At 37.5% G+C, this 18,742-nt stretch overlaps 2 protein-coding genes across 3 annotated transcripts; one reads left to right on the plus strand and one right to left on the minus strand.

Annotated features, from left to right (window-relative positions):
* Window positions 1-132: 132 nt before the first annotated feature.
* On the minus strand, window positions 133-8,733 carry LOC114733279 (LMBR1 domain-containing protein 2 homolog A). 2 transcript variants are annotated; one of them, XM_028920719.1, is made up of 14 exons: window positions 8,127-8,733; window positions 7,552-7,631; window positions 6,870-7,028; window positions 5,650-5,863; window positions 4,851-4,937; window positions 4,615-4,754; window positions 3,674-3,754; window positions 3,509-3,573; window positions 2,902-3,074; window positions 2,077-2,207; window positions 1,911-1,995; window positions 1,486-1,699; window positions 1,198-1,298; window positions 158-1,003 (listed from the first exon to the last, which is right to left on the minus strand). In XM_028920719.1, exons 1-14 carry the CDS (start codon window positions 8,292-8,294, stop codon window positions 506-508), a joined length of 2,196 nt encoding a protein of 731 aa, XP_028776552.1. In that variant the 5' UTR covers window positions 8,295-8,733; the 3' UTR covers window positions 158-505. The 2 variants fall into 2 exon arrangements, with proteins under 2 accessions (XP_028776553.1, XP_028776552.1); XM_028920720.1 differs by lacking the exon at window positions 8,127-8,733 and having other exon boundaries at window positions 133-1,003; window positions 6,870-7,006; window positions 7,552-7,628.
* A 7,510-nt stretch (window positions 8,734-16,243) lies between these two features.
* On the plus strand, window positions 16,244-18,313 carry LOC114733295 (putative WEB family protein At1g65010, chloroplastic). Its single transcript, XM_028920741.1, has one exon. The coding sequence runs from the start codon at window positions 16,345-16,347 to the stop codon at window positions 18,247-18,249; it is 1,905 nt and encodes a 634-aa protein (XP_028776574.1). The 5' UTR covers window positions 16,244-16,344; the 3' UTR covers window positions 18,250-18,313.
* The last annotated feature ends 429 nt before the right edge of the window (window positions 18,314-18,742 follow it).

Below are 18,742 nucleotides of genomic sequence, written 5' to 3' on the forward strand. Positions count from 1 at the left end.
CATACTACGAATTAAGTAATCGGATTGTAGAACTCTACGAGCTGTCAGGATTCAAGACTCTGGCTTAACTACATTACCGTTCATAAATACATCGAGCCGCTACCCGAGAACGATAAACTGAATAATTCAGAAATTATTAACATGCTGTGTCTGCTTCTGAAGAATGAACCCTTCAAAAATTTCATTGTTATATCTACAACTACAACAGGTTTAAATGTTACAAAACAAGTAATGTCATGAGCAAGACATAATGGTTTCTGCCAAACACATCGTCGGCTGAATCAATTCATGAATCCATGGCATGCAGAACACCTGCAACTAAAATTTAGGTATGTTACCCTGTGCAACGTCTACCATTTGTATTTCATTGGTTTGTACCGTATAGAAGTCCATGTATTTTGCTGGGGAATCGACTACCAAGAATTTTCTGTACATGATTTTATGGACTTGCATCGCCAATACTATGATGTAAGATACTTCCAAATTCATGCCCAGTGGATGAATATCATCGTCCAGAAGAGCCAGAAATATTGGGCTCCATCTCATATTCCTCATCGTGGTATAAATCTTGGTCCAAAGAAGGCCGTTTTAGCCTGTGAAATATCTCATCCAGGGATTCCGATGAGGAAACACGAGACATTTTATTTTCCTCTGCTTGCCGTAAGGGCATAAACTTCTTGGTCCCTATATTAGCCTTGAAAGTTTGAAATCCATTTTTCATTGTTTGCCATGTTGAAGCCAAAGCCAATGGCGGTAGTCTAGCTGTATTATTAGATTGATTATTGCCTCCATCAAGTAAGGAAACCTTAGCAGAGGTTATGCTTTTCTCTTCTGGCTTCGTTTTAGATGCTTGTCCACTCGACTCTCTTATAGCTGCATACTTGTTGCCGATAGCCTCCCTACTTGATCTCCTTGTATCTTCCTTCAACGTTTTAGACAGACTTCCATTCATTTTCTCATCAGTCACACTGGACTTTGCCTTCATTTCAGACCCATTCCTCTCCTGAAAGATCGAGTTATAACATGAGTAGACTGTATAAACCACAGGTTAAAAAAAGGGGGGGGGTGCAGTAGTTGACCATGCCAGATTTTGCAGCTCACATTCACTGAAACAATGGTTTTCTAGTTATTAATGTTAAATGTAAGGAGGAAAGTATGAGATTTTGCTTTTTTGCTTTCAGAGTTGCATCCACATACCATTAAATTGTCACCGGATTCAATATCTATGTTGTTGAAATTCCTTGCTAACGGAACAACTTGCTCGCCTACTTTGTGCCCTTGTTCAAGCCAAGACCGTTCTACAAGTAATAGAATTTATAGTCAAGCATAATTATATCATCAGATTACATATACATGCGCCCACATTGAAAATGAGTCAATATCCCCACAAATGTTACGACAACTACATTGAGCGTGATGCAGTGAAACTAGATTTATTATGGTAATTCTAATAATTAACGACAATGAAAGTACTGACTCCTATACCTTTTTGTAAGATAATTAATCCTGATGGATCAAAACCGTCCAAATCTTCTGCTTCAGTTTTGAAGATATATCTCTTCCAGCTCCCAAGAAAATCAAAAACCCGGTCAAAGAAGTTGCTCGCAACCAAAATGGTGTAGATAACCATAATAAGCGGATATATCTTGTTAAACTTATTCCCAAAGAATGGGACAGCTTTATCAATATTCCCCATTCGCTGCAATCAAAGTAGTACAATACCCCAAAATATAAATTAAAAAAAAATAATTTTGGTAAATTTTTTAATAACATATCAAACATATCAAGGAAAACAGCAATGGAGTCCTTGCCAATATTGGGTTGAATAGATGTTTCCATTGGTTCACTGCGGGAACTTAATGTATGGCCACATCTATCCATGAATCTCCATTAGACAAATGAATAATTACCTTTTCAAATATAGTTTCGTGAGAACCAAGACGAATAAGATTAAGAAAGTTGTATGAAATAGGGGGAGCATATCGAGCTACCATCCTGTGAACAAACAAGTGCAGGATGTAAATGCTTTTTCACAAGATAGCATTAGTGATTCAAGAAGCAGAAAAGAACACTTACGAGCATATCATAAGCAAGTTAACTGCGCTAGTCTGTCTTGGCGTCAATGAGTAAAACATTAACATTCCAATTTTGAACAAGGAATAGTATGTGCAGATGCACATGTACATGAGAGGAATAAAAGCAAACGCCTGGACAAGAAATTGAAGATATGAGATCACATGCAATGTTCCAAAAGATGTGTACAGACAGAAAAAATGGGCAACTGGGGGGAGTGGGGCAGCAATACTATCACCCAATCATAATGTGAACAGTTCACTTCATAATGGAGGAATGGGAGTCATAAGTATGTTGTGGCTTTGCCTGTTGATTCTAGAAGAACAGATCATCACAATGTCGAGACGAGACTCAATGAGAAATTTGTCTTCCTTTGTGCTAAATACGTTTATATTAAATCAGTGTATTTCATCCGAGTCAAGATGAACAATGCAGGATTCCAAGAGCAATTAATTAAACATTCTCAATACCTTAGCAATTTAGAATTTTAAAGACAATGATTACACCCTTAAACCTTGGACGAAAGTATAGTCTGCTAGAGAGACAAGGCAAACCACATTTAATAAATTTAATGATGTAACCAACTTTTAACTCCTTTTCTTAATGTGTGAGGTTGTCAAAAGTGACTTATATTAAAGATGGGATGGAGTAATGGTAAAAGCCTTTGAGAAGGATTAAAAGCTTCCTCAAATTCTCCAATTCTTTTCAAGATTCGAAAGGCGAAATCAGGGAAGCCTTCGTCCAGACAAATTGAAGATTGCAAAAATAAATGCAGCATTTCAATGTTATCATGTAATAAACAATTCATCCCTTCGAAACATATTCTACCTGCACAAGAACCTCCTGCATCCCGACAGATTTAATAAGAATTGAGAAAAGTGATAGGTCAACACTTGGTAGCAGAGTTGCCTCTGCTAAAAGAATTGCAACAGAAATGATGCCAAGAATAACAGCCAAGCCTTTCTCAACTTGCTTCCTCAGAATGCACCGCCAGAAAAATTCTGCAAAGAATCATAAACTCATAATATTTAAAGAACCGCAAGCCATATGCTTTTGAGCATGTCGTAAAATAAAAGGAAAGAAAGCATGGAGATAGCCTGCATGATAAAATAATGCAATATTGAAGGCAGAAAATAAACCAAGTTAAAATCTGGTGCTGACATAACCCAACGCCAGCAGAGGTCAATTCATTGGCGATACATTTATGTTATGCAAAAGGAAACAAAAAACTGTATAAAATTGATACAAACATTATTTACATAGGGCGTGACTGGGAAAATAAGATGGCGAGGATGATTTTGTGATAATATCTTAACATACAGAATGGGTAAAACAGTAGATGCACAGCTAAGAAATAAAACCAGCATTACAAATCAGAAACAACAAATACTATTCCATATGCAATAAAAAATGAGTTAACAATAATGATGGTTACCCAAAGTATCCAGAAGAGCACCCCATTTGCCAGTTCGAGCAGGTCTAATGCTTGAAACGTATTTCCTGAAAAGACAACATATAATATTGATTTAGGTAGTTGGAACAAACCAAAATACATAGTAGGAGAGTGTGAAAATGGAGAAGAGGTTAACTTTAAACATACCATCCTGTAGAACCGCGACGTTCATGGTTCTTAATTGTATCTTCTAGTTTAAGGGCTTCCAGCACACAAGCCATATACTCGCTGCAAAAAGAACAAGAGACCAAATATTATGTGCTTTTGTTTGACAAAAACTCACAGCTAAATAACCATGCTGCCGTATAAACCTAGTCATCAGACTCTTACATTATGGGACAATACCAATGAAAAGAACTTGATTCTGAATTTTTCTTACATTCAGGGAACTAATGGATTATACGAGCACTAACATATCAGAGTGTTCAAAATAGTTTCTTTTTGTAACTTGATATCTTCAATGCTCATTCAGTAAGAGGCAAGAACATTAGAAGGGCAAATTTTACAAGACCATGCTTATAGGAACTATGATTAAAAGTTGAAATTTTCCCCAAGAAGTAAATCTTTTTGTTAACTAGAGCAAAAAATAAGAATATTAATAGTGATTTAGTCCAAATTTTTAAAAAATCATCATTAAAAGTAAAAGAACCAATTAAGTATATGTTGCAAAAGTTCCATACAGAGAAAGAGCAAGTTGTTCATTACTAACATCAGGAACAAGTTGTTCCAATTAAGAAAATGATGGAAGGTTGAAATTTTCCCTAACAAGTAAATCTTTTTGTTAACTAGAGCAAAAAAGAAGAATATTAATAGTGATTTAGTCCAAATTTTAAAAAAATCATCATTAAAAGTAAAAGAACCAATTAAGTATATGTTGCTAAAGTTCCATACAGAGAAAGAGCAAGTTGTTCATTACTAACATCAGGAACAAGCCACAAAAGAAAAAAGGGAAATAAATATCCCTCTATTAGGACTAAATCCAACTGAGAAGAATGAAAACATTGTAGTTACTGTTTACAACAGCTGTAAAAGAATCAAGAACAGTATTTCAAACAGAAAAGCCATCTACAAGATCATCATTTGCTTACCTTTTGTATCTGTAGTATTCCTCACGGGCTCCCCGAAGATGACGCCTTAGTGTTGCCATTGACTTCTCATCAGTATCATAATCCATATCATTTTCCCCTAATCGTCCACCTTGTGGTTTGAAGGATGGATCATCCCTAAACTGTCCAATTGAAGGTTATACCTATGTAAGATGTCACACAGAAGGCAACCCAGGTTCTATAACCAAAATGTGAAATGAACAATGTAAGCTCATTACCAGTTTATTTAACATATTGTCAATGGCATTCATGTATGGTCTCAAAGGGTCACGCTTAGACATCTGGTTAGATGTTGCTTGAGCAACCTGTAGAAAAAAATACCATCATTAGACTCGGGAAAATTTTTGCCACATTAAGGCATAGTAACTTGAAGATTTTATAGTTTTGTTAAGATCTAATTAAACTTTGTCGATGCATCATATTTAGCATCCTCTCCCAGCACACAGAAATAAAAGACAACATGCACAACACAGGATCCTCCATGCGGAAGAAAATAAATCAAAGCCAAGATTGCCTATTTGTTGGGAACCATGAGACGAATTAGATCACAGAAGGTAGCTTTAAACAGAACAAAAATGTCAAAACTGCTAAAACTCTGCTGCGGAGTAGCATTTTCCTTACAATGAAAGGCATCTAAAAGTTGAATCAATTCATGCAGTTACTCAGCCAGAAATTGAATCGACTCTCAGGGGTTTGTCAAGCCTAATCAGATACAATTTATTGATAGCTTTGGTAAGAGATGAACCAGGAGAAGGAACGGAGGAAGACATCAGACATCAACATAACTATATTTATACTATGTTAACGTGAACCAGTGAGATTTGAGGAAGACAACTTATGAGGGGGGATGCTATCATACGTTTCATAAGACAAAAATTCCAGAAACAAAATTTCAATTCTGCTTTACATGCAAGTATGATAGTCGCAATTTGGATTGTATATGCTGGGAAAACAGAAAGACGAAAATACAAGTTTTGCACTTTACAGACTACTTAAAAGAACAACTTATGAACTTACAACAATAGCATTTGAAAGTTCTTGGTGAGCATCATCAAGTTTGACCGCCAACTTGGCAATTTTGTGAGAAAGATATTTCTGGCGCTTAGTCCAGTCGGCATTTCTCCAAATGCTTTTAGGAATTTCACTTAAACCAAATCCAAGGAGGAATGCACCAGTAACAAGTCCAAAAGTATTCGAGCAAGCCATGGCAAATCCTAAAAGACTTCCATTCCTGTTCATCAAAGCGTCCAGTAAAATGAAATTATCATTACAAAAAGAAAAAAAAAACAGAGAGAGAGGGGCTTCAGTTGAAATTGCACACACTAACAAGCACGAATGAAATAGGCATTATGTCTAGAAATAGACAAATAATTAGGCGGAGCAAAGGTAATTATGCATCCATGGTTAGCTATACAAACTTTTCCATTCCACAAATTGAAACTGATGACTTATTTGTACTGTGACATGCTCAAAGCTTTATAACATATATCTTTGTCACTTCACTCTATGATCAATCTACTTCACTGTGAACCCATCATCTTTCTAAAGCGTCAAACTTGTGTTTCCATGAAAGTTCATATTGATCATAGGTGAAATGTGTCAAAATTTTGGGATCTAATTGCTACAAAGGACATATAATTCAGATATGCAGACATATTGTACTTCCAAAAAGTCGCAAGAATCATCTTTGGCTCAATTTCTAAAGCAGTCATGTAAGGTACCCAGAGTGTCTCTTTCCTGCTAAACAGTCCTCTCCTCCATCGACTCTTCTCTCTTAAGCTCCACAAGATACTTTTAGAAAAATTTTCCTCCATTACTCCTTTCTATCGCACCTTTTAAATGTTAATTAATTTTTATATTGATCGTCATCTTATGGAAAGTTAGTTGACTACTTTGTAAAGGGGTTATTAGACAGTTACATAAGCTGGTAAGCCAACAGCTATATTTGGTGTAAGGGTCATTGCAATCAGTGTGGTATGGACTAATGGAATAAGCTTCCCTTTCTCTCATCCCCCATTCTCTCTCTAGTCCTCTTCCTTCCTCTCTCTCTTCCTTCTCTTTCCTATCTTTATCATATATCAGATACCAACATCGTCAAGGAAACCATGGCGCTCTTCAAAAGAAAGTAAGAACATAAAAATAATAAGAAAACTACTTGAAGCAAAACCTTAAAAGATCATATTAGGAAAACTCTAACTTAAGTCAAAATCAATGAAATTAGGAGATCGAGGACAAACCAAGTCTTATGCATCATTATTAGAAGGACAAGTCCAAAAAGGCCAATGGATCCCACAATTGCGTAGAACACCAAGTTAACATGTACACTAGACTTCAATCTTTCAGAAACAGTGAAGTCGCCAGCATCTTCAAAACCCTGAATAAGGGGCACCACAGCCCTGCTTAGGATGACAATTTAAATATATGAGGAAATTTGCATTTATGATCTGAAAATACCATTTAAAGGGATTTTCATGCAAGGATCATCTAAGCATGCAGGCGAAGATGTGAAAGGCCAAGAAGCAGCCGTCCAAGTTAATTAGCAAATTAGCACGCATACAGAATTACAAGAATTTCGCCACTATACATAACTTTATTATGATGAGTTATTTAGAACTACTTCTCACAGAGTTCAACCTCTTTCCGAGTAGAAAAATATGACAAGCAGCCATCCATTGTGTTACAGAAATATTAGAGGAACCATAAGATAGTGGCAACCAAACGAGAATAATCTCACTTTACTAAGATACTAGTAAATGAAGATTAAAGACATTCACATTAAATAGTTACTTCAGCTTAATTCCATTGCTCGAAAGATACATGAGAGGAACTTGGCCATCTTCAGCAAGACAACTCATAGAAGTCCATACGAGAAAGTAAAAGTAGTGGAGAAATTTGATAATAACATTTGATAAAACATACCAAGTAAGTAAAAATGTACTCCAATATGACCAGCTCCAGAAGAAGGAAATGCCTCCATTCTCATGATGAGAAGATAACGTCTGTACGTGCCAAAGGCAAAGAAGCATAATTATATCACTGAAATCAAAGCACATAATTATTCAATTAATTATCAAACTCTTCATGATAATGTTTTCCATTCAATCAAGTCTGCATGATAATTTTTTCAATACGCATAACATCAATATCCCATCTGACATCCTACCACAACAATTGTACCATGGTCATGGCCAATTTCGTTCAGCAGCTTAACTCGTTCGGCTATAAGAAGCAAATGATTTACTTAAAAACATAAAATTATATTAAAAACACTGAACTTGATGATATATATCAACACCCCTCAGTCCAAATAAGCAAATTCGAGAAGAAAATGAGAAACAAAACTCCAAAAAAAAAACAATGAAATCCGCAAATAAGAGTTAATTGAAAGTGACTGGAATTAAACAGACGATCAAATCAGCCATATTGTTTCAAGACACAAATAGCATGATGAAAATAAACGGAGGGCAAATGAGAATGCAGAAATGAAACCATACCGCCCAAATGTCGGCGGGGACGAGGATGATGATGGAAAGCGAGCAGAACCAGGTATATCCAACAGTGAACAGCACGTAACGAGGGACGTCTGGACCAGCGAAGTACCTCAGCGTGAATAGCACCATGCCCAATGTCAGAGGCAGCGAGATCATATAAAACACCCACATCTTTCAATCCGTCCCCGTCGCTCCCAGAAATCAGCACTCAGCAAGAGACAGAATCTAAAGAGGGAGCCCAGCGAAGCCGATCAGGGGGATAGATCGCAATGATCTCAGGCAAAGTAACGCAGCCGCCCCTCTGGGCTCCGCCTGCGCGCCACACGTCCTTGTCAATCAGTTGATACGTGTGAACGGTGAATGGTGAATGGTGCGCGGCTACCGCTGGTTAAGACAATCGGCCCCTCAATCGTCTCCGGCAAGAAAAGAAATCCCCATTGGATCCGTATACGCAGCTGGGGCCCCGCTTACGCCTCCGAATTATTCCTTCCTCGTTAAATGATTCCTTCTCCTTATATCCTTTCGCGCTCCGTAAAAGATAAATTACTGTGTTTTTGTTACCAGCACAATTCCACAAGCAACAGTCGTGAATATTTGAGGCTCTTTCCCCCCTTGCGTGACTGGAGACCGCAGACTAACCGAAAACAGAAACCACCTTCATGGATCGAAATCCCGAACCCCGCGAACCAGATCAAGAGCTCAGATGGAGGGAAAGCAACAAACGAGTCATGGCGGCCCACAAGCAACACAAAAACGCAAAACTAGATTGTATTTAATTTAATTAACATATAATAAGCGTATGGGCATATTTAATATTTTATGGGTCATCAAACAAAAGTACATGGCGAATTATTTTTATTTTAATTGTAAAAAAATTTCTTTAGTCCTTGATGTTGGAACATGAATAAAGTTTAGCAAAATATTAATGTGTGATTTCTACAAAATAACCTTAACACGTGCGTTCCTTAACGCGTGAGTTATAGAAGTGCATTTACAATAACCTTCTAAAAATTATCTTTAATCTTCCGATCTAAAATATAGACTATTCATTAAGTCATTAATATATTTTATTGATTCGGCTTTAACTCTCAAGTTTCATATTTATAGTTTAGGCACCTCAATACAGCAGCTGCTGGTTAAGGGTATGTTAGGCTCAATGAAAAGAAGGAGATGGGAGGGATTTTAATGGAGAGGAGGAGAGTAGAAGGATTTTAATATTATCTTATTTGGATTTATAAAAAAAGAGGGAAGGGGAGGGGAAAATATTTTAATATGGATAATTTTACTCTTATTTTATTTAAGATATGGACATAATGGTCTAACACGACAAAATATGGATATAATGATCACAACACGACAAAATATTACCCGTTCCCTTCAAATCCTCCTAATTTTGGAAGGGAGCTTGAGGAGGGGAAAAATTTTCCCTCCTCTTCTAAAATTTGTGTGTTGCCAAACAAGTAATCATCTTTTTTTTTTTGGCCAGCGTCATTTTGTTTAGTTTTGAAAACATTGGATTGGTCATTAAAATATCTTTATGCTTCTTCGCACAATAAATTGACGCTTTCACCGGGGAGAAAGAAAAGTATGACGCGTTAGAGACAATCACGCAAGAAAGCAAAAAAAATCCAAAATATACCCGATCAACTTAGCAAGAAGGCCACTAAAGATTAAAAATTGATTAGCTGCATTTCAAAATGGGCCTAACTTATGGCCTAAAGTATTTTCTTTCTTGGATTCTTCATTGCATGTTGAGTGCCATGAAATAAAGTTGAATGCCCAATTAATTAAGTTACATCTAACAGAAATGATTAGTCTTTTATTTTTTGAGAGAAGTGTTTATATTCAGTGTTTGACTGTGGGGTTACTTCCTATAAAAAAAGACATGGTAGCAAAAAAATTCAATATCCAAAACGAGAAGGTCGCTCTAGCCTAAAATTAAAAGTGGGGGCATGATTAGGCAAATAGTTGCAGCGGGTTAATGGATCGTGCTATATTGCTAAATTCAGTGCATTAAAAAATGCGATGATTGCGCCATGGAATTTAAGGATCTCACTCTCCTTGCAGTTGTTCAATCTTATCAAACTTAATTAAAAGCATTTCGCTCTTCCCTACGGAGTTCCTGTTTCTCTCTCACTCCCTTTGAAGCCGGTATGGATACATCGCATATATGGTATACAGTGGGCAATTATTGCTTTGCCTCCGGCATCATTCAGCCACGAGATTGCAGGTAGCAATCCAGCAACTAACTCCTGAGGCAGGGTGGATCGAAATTGTGATGACTGGTCAGCTTCTCAGGTGCGCATCTAAAAAAAGTATACTCTTTTGGTTATATCAAGCATTCTTCTGATACAGACACTGAATGACTTGTGAGTACAGGTTGAAAAACAATGGGGCGTATGAGAGTGAAATTGATCCTCTTCATTGGGCCCTGCCTTTGGATGAAGAGGCTCCGGTTTAAGTGTTGCCATTATCACTGATATCATTAAATATTGCTAGTATTTAACTGCAAGCGGAGGAACAAGGATGATGAAATTTTCGATTTGGATGATAATGTTTTGGGGTTGGGGGCGATGATGACTTATTTTTTTTTTAAAAAAAATTTGAAACGTGTAATATTTTATATATCTTCTGGTGTTTAGAAAGAGAGCGGAGAAAGAAGTGACCGCAGATCAGCCAATTACACAAATGGAAGAGGTATTACATGCGCTTGAGCGGAGGAAGCCTTTAAGCTGGAAGAGAATATCAAATGGAGCCACACTGGGGAGGTCTTTAATTAAACTTCTAGGTTCAGTTTCGTATGAAACATTGAAAATAAAAAGGTCAGAATTGAGATTGCAATTGAAAAAATATGTTAAATGAGTATTTAGCATGAATGATTGCTTATTATTTAGGATTAAACAAACTCTATATATATAGAATTGGAAAATGCCAACCATAGAATGAGGTGATATTCCCAAACCCTACTTACATATGATTGTTTAATCCCATATAACGAGAAATTACTAATACTAAATACTTTTTAATGGTTTTTTTCAATCTCAGTCTTAATCTTTACCCCTCATTTTCAATACTTAATATTAAATGGGACCTCAGTGTTGTGCAAGGTTTGGTTTGTAACGGAATTTATTGGATGAATACTTGCATACTTTGGAGGGTGATTATCACTATCAAATAGTATTACCTCCAATCTTAATTGTAATACTTCGTTTGTATCATTGGTATCTACAAATGATATTTTATAATTAAGACTGGAGTTAATAGTGCTTACCTAGCTATTCGTTGTATGCTCAATTTTTAAAGGAAAAAGAAAAAAAAGAGAGCCCTTCTAATTATAAATCCGTGCTAGCAAAGGAATGATAATGATAATTTTGGCTGGAACCTGATCTCCATTCAAAAGCTGAATGAAAAGGATCTGCTTTGACATGAGAGCGTAATGTTCTTTTGACATGAGCGTAATTTTGCCATATATATATATATTTGTGTATATGGTGCCATCGATGCTGCCCTATATATTGTTCTTTGTAACAAGGAAATCAGACAAAATAATCTAATGATCAAAATTAGCTATCATAAGCACCCTACTCCATTCAGCTCTTGAATGGAGTAAGTATCTCAATAAATTTCCATTCTTCACCGCCAAGCCTCCCACCCCCCAACCCCCGGGGGCCGTTGGATCCGTCTCTGTTGAGAATAGGAAAATAGAGGAATGAGGGCATTGAATTGGACAATGATAATAAAAGTCCAATGATGAACGTCCCAAAGCTAAACGAAACCCTGAATTTTATTTTAAGCCAAAGCTGGAAGGAATTGAATTTTCTTATCTTGACTATTGTGATCCCACAAATTACATATTTTTTATTTACATGTCAGAAGTCAGAACAATCTTCGACGACATGGACTATGTAAGCCGGCTGAGAGCCGCCTGCCATTTGAGAAGATAAAAATACCGATACGTTCCGGTCCGGTGATTTTTGTCTGCATACGACATATATAATAGTACGGCCGATGAAGGGCCAATGGTTTATTCCAACTGCCACGTAACAACTACATATATTATGTTTAAGATTTTAATAATTCCAATTTGCTTCTCATGAATCTGTTCTATTCTATGATCAAATTTCTATGTCAGAATATTACTAATCTTTCAGGCCGTTGGTTCCTTGCTGGAAACCCGCCATCTTCGCCCATCTCTAAAACACATGACCTCTATCTCCTTGCTCCTATTAGCTTACGAATTTCCCGTGCCCCATCATCTCAAAAATCAAGACAAAAAAGAGTAGAAAATTTATGAACGAAGATTCGTCATAGATTGAACTTTCTAGCTGCAAAATCAGGGTACATAGTTTTCCTGTTCCTTCAACTCGCTTTTTTATTTGCTTATGATATTTGGTCCCGGGCTTGCTTATATTTTTCCTTTGATCCCCGTTGTTTCATCCACTTGACCTTGCACCTGGAAAATTGTTCTTCCACGCATTCATTTGGAGCACATCTTTGCCTCTCTCTTTATCTACCCCTCTTTAACAATTCTGAGTTTGCATTTTGCGTCAGTCCCTCAGCTTTCTGCAACGAATCCTGGAATTATTTTTCGCTTTGAAAGCTGACTAGGCTTATTTCGAAACAATTTAGGTGATTCCGACGAAGAATTTATTCTGTGGCATAAATTGGCAAGATTTCAAGGATGCATCAGAATCATGTTGGGAAACATGAGGAGAAGCTGGATCAGAAGAAGGAGCAATTTTCTGACGTGGAGGGCGAGAAAGAATGTGCCTTTTATGATCTTGACGAGGTTAGAAAAATGGACGAGGATGCTTGTGATATCCCACATCGGGGACTTGGGTCCTGGGCATGTGCTATATAAGTGGGGTTGGGCCCACCATTCCGGGTCCCTAGGGTTTTGCGGGGTTTTGCTTAAAGCAATGCCCAGGACCCAAGTCCCCGATGTGGGATATCACAATCCACCCCCCTAGGAGGCCCAGCGTCCCCGCTGGGACAATACCCTTAGGCTGATACCATACCGTACTGCCTGCCTCGGTCGGCGATCTGGCAGCATGTCGGACGATATTGTCCCAGCTTGGACGCCTCTCCCGTCACCCCTTCCGGGTCCCTAGGGTATAGCGCTGGGTTTTGCTTTCAGGGACACCCCCAAAACACGTCGTCTGGAATGGGAGCACACGCCCCCACTTATATAGCACATGCCCAGGACCCAAGTCCCTCGATGTGGGATATCACAATCCACCCCCCTAGGAGGGTCAGTGTCCCCGCTGGCACACCATTAGGCTCTGATACCAAGTTTGAAACAACCCCCGTAATTCATGGTAAATAAACATTTTCAAAAGGATAATTACTTTAAAAGGCTAATTATGGTAGGAAGGATAAACATAATCAAATAGAAATCTACCATAGTCAATACCAAACCAAATCTTTAACGAGGTAGTAGCTACTGTTCTAGAATAGTAAAGATAGTTAATCAAATAAGAAAGGATCAACATTTGATTTTTCATGTATATATCAAATCCATCAGCAATACTCTGGAATCTCAAATACAATTAAGACCAATTGTAAATGGGCTAGGGCATTTGAAGTCCACCAAAACAACTACCACTGCTGCCCATTAACAAGTGCAATCAAAATAACAATCACATATGTTCAAGAAGGGCTCCGCCCAATAATACAAGTCTAGAATGCAGCGGAAAGGTTATGATAATATTAACTAAAATAAAAAGGCCCTAAAGTTTGGCAATATACATCAGTCAAATCATGTATAACAAAATAGAGGCTATACAGAGTGTAAAGGAAAACTCAAGCCTCGGACACCTTCCCCTTGGGACCTACACCTGAACCCTCGCCTGAAAAAAATGTTAAATAACCACAGGGTGAGTCAAATTGACCCAGTAACCACAATTCCAATTCAACAAGTATCCAGGGAGTGATTACAAGATAGTTAAGCGGGCAAAGCGGGCAAAGTACAACTTCAAATAATATATAAGTTAAACATCTTTACAAAAAACAATATATAATAATTCAGAAAGTAACTTGCATGCATAGAACTTCATCAACCATCCTTATAACCTCCTTGTAACCTCTGACAGAACCCATGGGCTATTCACACATAACAGGATTCGTCTCTTTACAAGACTGCACCAAGCTCTCCAATAATGAGGTGTAACTCGGCCAAAAGTTACAGAGCTCATACCGGACCATGGGTTCCCTTTCCTTGGAATATGGAAAGGTGTCATGTCCCTTGGGCTGACCCTTGACCCGGCCAAAGGAAGGGTGATACCGAGGGCCCTAAGAATGTTAATGCCAACCACTGGGCGCCAAGTGGCGGCTATACCACGTGGTAAGAATAATCAGACCTCCCACAACTACATTTCAGCACAACCAACACAGCCCAATCCAACCATCCAATTCCACACAATTTCATATCCATAAAGTATTCTCATATTCAATAATCAAATTTATTCAACATCAACAAGATATTCATAAGATGAAATAATTCATGCCCACTTAACTAATAAATTTATCAAAACTTAAATCTTGGTATAGATATATAAATTACTTTTCATACAGAAACCACCATAACACATATTGAGAACATTTATAATATCAACACATGCTTATAATCACATCAACAAGCATACAAGGTAAATTAGAAAGTGGTTACCTCAAGTTCTTGACACAAGAACTAAAAGTAGGAGGATTCAAGACCCAAGAGCCCAAATCAAGCTCACTCTACAATAATAAATTGATAAACATATATTAATATAAAAAGACTAATTAATATAGCATTAAAATAGTTTATTAACTAAATCCCCATAATTGGCTTATCTAAAAATTTATCTTTAGGAAAAATAATAATTCATCTATTCTTCCAAGTGACAATTCCTAATACTTCCCAACTCTATTTCTCTCATTCACATCATTAATAAGAATATTTCCTTCAAATCATCTAAAAATCTCCAAAAAGTGCTTACTTTAACTCTTAGAAAAATAACCATATATCAACTATGCCTTCAATCATTATTAAAATCCTATTCCCTTCTTCCATTAATCATTTCCCACTCATTAGAATCAATAACTTAGAATATTTTCTCAATTTCCTCCAAACACCCAACTTCCACTAATTAAAGTCTCTCCAAGAATCATCAACATTACTATTTCAACAACAATCCCCAAAGTTTAAGCATTGGATCCTCAATATAACCTCAAGTGAACTCAACTAAGGGATAAATTTCGAAATTAATATCATCATTAATACAAATCACAATTTCCCAACCAATCTCTAGCTCACATTGCCTCAAATCAACCATCCAACTAAAATCTAAGTCATAAGACTCTTATTCTAACCACATAAGCTCTATTAATATCATCAAAATGAGTTAGAAACCTTAAAAATTAGAAAAACCTAACAAGCCCTAAAAATATTCATTCTGCCATAACTTAGAAAATAAAAGAATAGGCTGAATAAATAAAAATTTTAAGATGAAGATGACTTACATAGATATCTTATATGTACCCAAGTAGAACCCTTCCTTTCTCACACACTCAAACCACCTCTCACACCCTCTCACTGTCGCGGCGCTGCGAGGACGCGGACCAGAGGAAAACAGCGAAGCGGAGAGGGGAGGGAGAGAAGCATCTGAAAGTGGGGGTACGTGTACCCCACTTGAAATGAATATTTTATTATTATTATTATTATTTTTTTTAAATTAAAAGAGGCCACTGCCCAACGGATCCTAGCCCCCCTTTCCCGGCAGTGGGTGGCCCACGTGCCACCCACTTGCCTTTTTATTTTATATATATATATATATATATATATTTTTTTTAGGATTAAGGGAAAGGGCACGGGATCAACCCTCCCTATTCTTCAACCGAACAGTGGGTGGCCACGTGCCACCCACTTTTATAATATAATATATTATATATAATAATAAAATAAAATATAATATGTATATATATATATTTTTTCCCTTATATATATAATTTATATATTACTGAAATTATAATTTTCAAGTTATTCAATAAAATTTAATTCTAATAATATTAACTAATCTCATAACCATATAACTTAAATCCTATATTAAGATAAAGAAAAAAAATAGTATGTTACAATGCTGATTCAAGGTTTGATGCGGCATCAACTGCGAAAGCCCTGTCAGAGCCAAGGACAGGGTTAAATTCTTCACTGAAGGGCTCTACGTTGAATGAAGCGAGAAAAATGGACGAAGAGGCTAATTCAACGCATGATAAAGCATCACCCACCAAAAATTTTCCAGGCTCACAAGTAGAGTCGAATTCTTCGCCGAATGATGAAATATCAGAAGAGGCGAGAAAAATGGATGAAGAGGCAAACCCAAGAGTTGATAAAGCATTACCCACCAACAAGCCTTCAGATCAAACAGAGTCAAATTCCTTAGCGAAGGATGCCATATCCAATATGGAGGAACAAGAGAATATGAAGGAGAATAAAACAGCAGAGTCATTAAAACAGGAAGCCAATAAAGAATTTGAACTCCGGTTGGCGGAGAAACAGGCTTCATTGGACCAAATGAAGAAGGAGGTGGATGATGCTAGGGCGTTTGAGCAAGACGCAATGTACTTACTTTCCGAGTGCAAGAGGCGGATTCATGAATTGGAGGACGAACTGGACAAAAGCAGAGCATCGGAAGCGAGTCTTTACGAGGCGTTGGTGATGCAAACAAAGCAGCTTGATCTAAATAAGATTCTTTTTGAGGAAGCGAAGTTAGAGATTGCTTCCCTTAAAGAGAAAGTAGTGAAGTTTCAGGAATCTGCATCGTGCAACAATGAATCCCAACCTTCACTCTCCGTAAAAGAAACCGAAGCGGGTAAGGGAGTTGGAGCTGAAAGCGAAAGATTGTTGAAAGAAGCTGAAGGATGTAACAAACTCGATCCCATGGAGACTAAAACTCTGCTTCAGCAAATGAGTGTCCTCAGAAAAGAATTGGAGTCAGCAACTGAGGGAGAAAAGAGGGACAGTGTGGCCAAAAATCTGCTTGAAGAATTAAACTACCTCAAAAATGAACTCAAGTTAGCCATGAAGGCAGAAGAGAATAGCAAGAAGGCCATGGATGATTTGGCATTTGCGCTGAAAGAAGTGGCCGCAGAGTCTCGCCAGACCAAAGAAAAATTAGTAGACAACCAAGTGGAGCTACAACATACCAAAGAGGAAGCAGAGCATTTGAAAGCGCTGTTAAATAGAACAGAGGAGAACTACAAACAGCTTCTAGGAGAAGCCAGAAAAGAAGCTGAAAGAAACAATAACACGGCGGAGAGATTGAGACTGGAAGCTGAAGAATCTCTTTTGGCATGGAACGAGAAAACAAAGGAGTTTGTGAATTGTATTAAAAGAGCTGAAGAGGAAAGAACAAGCGCAGTAGAAGAATGCAGGAGACTGGAAGAGATGCTTAAAGAATCAGAGAACAAGATTCGGGTTTCAAAGGAAGAAAATCAGAAGCTACGGGACATCCTTAAACAAGCGTTGAATGAAGCCAATGCTGCAAAGGAAGCTGCTGGGATTGCTCAGGCTGAGAATTCTCAACTGAAAGATACGTTGGGAGCAAGAGACGAAGCAGTGAAGATGCTTACCCATGAGAATGAGATGCTTAAGATTCACGAAGCTGCAGCGTTTGAGAACATCAGAGAGTTGAAGAGGTTGCTTGCCGAGGCACCCATAAGGGAGTTGAAAAATAACGAGGAGAAGGAGAAATCTTCAGCAAAGGAAACGAGTAAAGGGAAGGCGCATAAAGAAGGCGACAAGGAGCACAAAGAAGTTAAGAGTTTGAGCAAAACGATAAGTTTCAATCTGAAGGAAATAATCGCACCCCATAAACAACCACACAAGGAAGGGAACGAGGAGCCCGCGAAAGAAACTGTTGATGATGATCTTAAAGGTTCAATATTCGATGAAATAGATGGAGATATAGTAATTCCAGATGATATAGATGAGTCACAGCTTGATGATCCGGAAAATAACTCCAGAAAAAGGAGAGCTTTGCTACGAAGATTTGGAGATCTTATTAGGAGAAAAAGTACTCACACACACAAAAAGGAGCCTTCCATTGCCAATGACGAGCGCTTAAATCTTACACCCCCCCATCCATAATCAATCCTCAATTTGTTCACATTTCTGTCAATACTTGTATGCTCAGAAACTTGAATTTGGCACGCTCCTGCTCCTCCTGCTTGTGTCTCATTGTACTGAATTTTTTTTGGTCTGCCAATATGTCTAAGAGATATTAAATTAAAACGAGCACAACTTTGAAGTTTAAACACTACCCAAATGCCCATAAAAATGACATTTGAATAACAACGATAAGCGCTTGAATGAATAGACGAGTTGGGTTGATCTGGCAAAAAAAAAAAAAGTACTGTAATTTACTACTATATTCGAATGAATCGCAGCAACTCGGTAAAACATGCAAGCAACATCACCATTGTTTTTGGATGAACATTCCCGTTTCGTAGTGCATTTGGTTAAGTCTATTATAATTAATTAATGCGTTGATTCTTCATTTTCTATCAATTTAACTATCATTGATACCCAAACGTCCTTTTTCCCCGGCATTTTCCAGCATCTTACTTTCACCAAGAGCTGA

The sequence above is a fragment of the Neltuma alba genome, unplaced genomic scaffold (genome assembly GCF_004799145.2).
Source record: "Neltuma alba isolate B1F8T4 unplaced genomic scaffold, ASM479914v2 tig00012991_pilon, whole genome shotgun sequence".
NCBI lineage: Eukaryota > Viridiplantae > Streptophyta > Magnoliopsida > Fabales > Fabaceae > Neltuma > Neltuma alba.